The sequence below is a fragment of the Cygnus atratus genome, chromosome 28, assembly GCF_013377495.2.
Source record: "Cygnus atratus isolate AKBS03 ecotype Queensland, Australia chromosome 28, CAtr_DNAZoo_HiC_assembly, whole genome shotgun sequence".
NCBI lineage: Eukaryota > Metazoa > Chordata > Aves > Anseriformes > Anatidae > Cygnus > Cygnus atratus.
In genome coordinates, this window is record NC_066389.1 from 872,347 (window position 1) to 876,804 (window position 4,458).

Sequence of the window (4,458 nt, forward strand, 5' to 3'; positions counted from 1 at the left end):
TCAATGCATTCACTTCAGTAGCAACAATATTTACCACTGTATCTCTAGATATCTTTTATGGTCTCCCCTGAGTGCATTACGCTGGAGGCAAGCAGCAGAGCTAGTGATTGGTCTATAATGAGATATTCAAGACCACAGACCCAAATTATTTAAAGGCCCCATCATTTCCTATCCTGTGATGCAACTTCAGATGTCAGATTCGATTTGCCGCACTGAGCAGCCCAAATGATGACAGTCATTGTAAGTTCACTATCTGAAAAAAACAACAACAAAAAAAAGTAAAACCTTTATATAGCAAATATTGACTAGTAGCAAATGTGTTATCTGTGGCTTATTTTTAACCAGTAAGGCACATAGTCATGTTACATAAAACACGTATGTGTTATATAAAACTTAAAGTGTACTTAAATAACAGATGCGCCAATGCTGGTGCTGGGCACTAGATGACTGGAAGATCCCATCATTCATCAATCCAATGCCCATGACTTGGTACTGGCATTGTATCACACCTTTTTTTTCAAAGATGGGGAGTGGCAGTGCAAAGCAAGCAAAAATAAATCCCTCAATATCAAGGTTGTTTTGTTACTATGTAAGACCTAAGGCACAAAGGGTGTATCATATCCTGTAAGCAGTTTGAGACATGTATAAAAGCTCTCCCTACTCCAAGCCTCTCCATCCACTTCTCCTGGCTTATTCTCCTTGGTGAACAGGGTAAGTCCTATTTGGCTCAACCTCTGTCCTTCTCAAGCTTTTTTCAATTAATGCTAAATCATATGTGATGCTATGGAATGGCAGGCTTGGAGAACTGCAGGTGTTGGAAGGTCTCCTTACAACAAAATGGGCAATTATATAATGTTACTTTGACTATCCATTTCCCAGGCATTTTAGTTCCAATTCAGGAGCTACATGCACTAGGAAATTTAAAAGTATCAGAGGGAGCATAGTAAATACCTCTTGTGGTAGCATTTGCCACATAAGAACAAATGTTCACACTTGGAAGTTGGGTACTACTAGAGAAGCAATATGAACATAGAGAAATGACTGGGTATAACTGACACTTCCTTTCTTAACCTACTGTAAATATACTAGCAAATTTTTGTTTGTTTCAGCTGTGCTTATAAATTAGATTCATTAGATTCCTCATAGTGAAGCTCTAAGGCTTGTCCATTTACCTTAAACCTGCTTCCTGCTGTGCACTGCAGACTCACAACCACCACAGGAAGGATGTCTTGCTCCATGGAGTCCTACAGACCCTACGGGGTGACCTGCCCTCAGCCAATTGCCGAGAGCTACAATGAGCCATGCGTGCAGCAGTGTCCCCCCTCCAGAGCTGTGATCATCCCCCCGCCGGCAGTGGTGACAGTCCCGGGCCCTGTGCTCAGCTCTTTTCCTCAGGAGAGCATTGTGGGATCCTCGGGCCCAGCCACTCTGGGGGGCTCCTTCAGCTCCCGAAGCTCCCTGGGCTATGGGGGCCCCTTTGGTTTTGGAGGGTCCCGAGGCTTTGGGGGCTCCTTTGGCCTGGGGGGCTATGGCGGGTCCCAGGGCTACGGGAGCTCCTTTGGCCTGGGGGGCTATGGCGGGTCCCAGGGCTACAGGAGCTCCTTTGGCCTGGGGGGCTACGGTGGGTCCCAGGGCTACGGGAGCTCCTTTGGCCTGGGGGGCTATGGCGGGTCCCTGGGCTATGGGAGCTGCCTAGGTTATGGGGATGACTTGAGCTACGGGGGCTCCCTGGGCTACGGGGGCCTGTATGGCTCTAGTGGCTTTGGCAATTTTGGCAGGTCCTACAGCTCTGGCCTCTCCTCCTCTGGCATGGGCTATTGCCTCCCTGGTACCAGGTGGAGAAGGTCCCGCCGCGGTAGCTGTGGGTCTTTCTAAGGCCACCGCAGCCATGCCCAGAGCCAGCGACAGCCCTGAAGCAAGGACCCTGGCATGGGGACATGGAGCAAGAACCCTGGGGACCAGCAGCACCCATCAGCTGCCGGGGCCTGGGGACTGGATGTGGCTATGTGCCCAATGCCCCACTGCCCTGTGCCACAGTGTGCCCTGGCTGCTGCCTCGGCGTCCCCTGCAGCCTCCTGCCACCTCGACTGGCCCTGGGGCCCTGAGCAGGGCACCAGTACCCACGACGCAGTACCTGCATCAAGCCTTTCCCCTTGGATCACCTTGAGTTTCTGTAATCGCCTGCTATGCTTCCCTGTCACAATAAAGTCCTGTGGTGTTGCATGTGAGACTCCTTGGTTTTCATTTGTCCCTCAGCCTCCTCTGGGAGCAAAGCTCCCTAGTGTGCTGAGTTAACTTTTTTTTTTCCCAGTTTCCTCTGGGAACAAAATTAGCTCTTGTACAGTGACATGGTATCTGGATTCCCTCAGGAATCCAAACGTTATGTGAAAAAATGAACTGTTGTTCAGACTTTCATGCAATTCTTAGGTGTGTCCATTTAATTTATTATTAGTAGTACTACTACTATTATTAGTAGTACTACTACTAATAATAATGATTATTGTTTACTAGGACTTTAGTCAGTAGGTATTCTGCAGAACTGTCAGTGGCCTTAAAATGGCTTACACATCAGTTTCTGCATTTGTGTTTTTATGTGGAAACATACTGGGTGCAGTATGGTGTTTTTTTTTTTTTTCCTGTGCAGGAAATATTTTATTATTTTATTTTATTTTATTTTATTTTATTTTTATTTCCACTTTTACAAGTTGTCCTGGTATATTATCCTATTACCCTTTGAAGGTTAGGATGTAAAGTGTGAATTGTGTGTTGAGCTCAGACGAGTTCATAGACCCTGCTCTGACCTGCTTGGCAGCAGAGCTCTCACATGATGAAGAAAAAGTGTGGAGGTAGCCTTTTTTTTTTTTTTTTTTTTTGTCTTTAGCTTTAACTGTTCTTGTTGTAAGACAACAGTAGACAAGGGAACAAGGGGAAAAGCCCACCAATGGTAAGAGTGGGATTTGTGCAAGCTTTGTGAGCTACTTTTGCCTATCAGTGATGGGTATGGAAACCTGATACCAAGAGCTGAACTTCCCAACCTGTAAGACTGTTACAAAGACATGACTGGGGCTGGGGGAGCAGAAATCTGATTGCATTACGCATCAAAACTGCAAAGACAGTGAAAGTTGGAGGAAAACAATAAACTTCATTGACATGGTTTAAAATCCCTGCATTTTTTAAATTAATCTGTGAGAAATATCCTCAACTAGCATGAAATGAGAAATGAGACAGGAGGAATTTAGATAAATAGTCTGAGGTGTTTAATGCGTCATCAACAGGGATGCTCCTGCTGTCTTGGCCTGCAGCTACTTTAGAGGAGCTGGCTGTACCAGTGGGAGGAGAAGTGGGAGGAGAAGGGGCTGGAGTACCTGTTGCTGAGTGTGGAGAGGGCTGAGCTCCCGTACCTGCAGCCAAGAAGTGCACCAGAGTTATACAGAGTTCTGCTGCAGAGGCTCCCCGAGCTGATGCATGCACCAGAGGTGGAAGAGCCCCCAAAGGCGGGTGCCCAGGAGGAGCCCACCACGGCTTGCTGGGGGAAGGAGCTGAGGATGGGGCCGGGGAAGGTGATGACAACAGGGGGGCAGCTGGATGAAGGCCGTCGAGTTGGGGCACTGTCACGCGCACAGCTCGTTGCAGCTCTCAGCGATGGGCTGGGGGATGGCGACGCTGGTTTTCGGTGGGTACAGGTCGTAGCAAGCCATCTTGCAGGATGAAGGTCAGACTGCAAGCCCCAAGATGTGGCTTTGCTTGAAATAGAGTGTTTACTTATATCCCCCAGAATGCCACTGAACAAAGCTGAAAAAGTGGTCATTTATTAGATGTATCTTAAACTTCATAGAATATTAAAATAATGATCTGAAATAACATTGTTTTCATCTGTGATTTTTAATCTTCTTGGCTTAGAATATCCAAATTTTGTTTATGAGGAATGAGTTTCTGCATTCACACCCATTCCCCTAATCCTGCATTCAGCCTTGCTTTCACTAACAGTATAGTTACAGAGATAAACCACCTAATGCTCCTCAAAATCTGAGTATGCCTATAGGAAACACAAGAAATCTAAAAACCATACTCACTAAGCTCAGCAAGGTGAATAAGCCCCAGAAAGTGTCTGGATGTACTCAGGGGCTAAAGGTTATATAGAGTTTCTTGGCATGCCTTCAGGATTTGAAACTCATTTGGCGCTTGTCTGCTAACAGAAATTGTTTAACAGTTCTGCATGTTGAAATTTTTGTGGTTGCCATAGTTATAATTTTATTCATGTTCTCGTATCATGTGATGGATTTCTTTAATCTTAGTTCTTAATTGGCTAGTGTAATTCCTACTATCATTACAGTGACCTGACTGGAATTACCATGTGCATTAAGCTGACTCTACATGTTACCTTGTCCTTTATGAATTTGTCATAAGTAGGGCTGCTCAAAGATTTTGTAAGACTCAGCTTTGGCTGACGTGCACATT

At 45.9% G+C, this 4,458-nt stretch overlaps 1 protein-coding gene across 1 annotated transcript; it reads left to right on the top strand.

Moving 5' to 3' along the window:
- Positions 1-1,224: 1,224 nt before the first annotated feature.
- LOC118258478 (scale keratin-like) lies at positions 1,225-1,875 on the top strand. Its single transcript, XM_035567345.1, has one exon. The coding sequence runs from the start codon at positions 1,225-1,227 to the stop codon at positions 1,873-1,875; it is 651 nt and encodes a 216-aa protein (XP_035423238.1).
- The last annotated feature ends 2,583 nt before the right edge of the window (positions 1,876-4,458 follow it).

Bases quoted from the DNA above. Each gene is read 5' to 3' on its own strand.
- LOC118258478 (XM_035567345.1), top strand. From the start codon at position 1,225: ATGTCTTGCTCCATGGAGTCCTACAGACCCTACGGGGTGACCTGCCCT.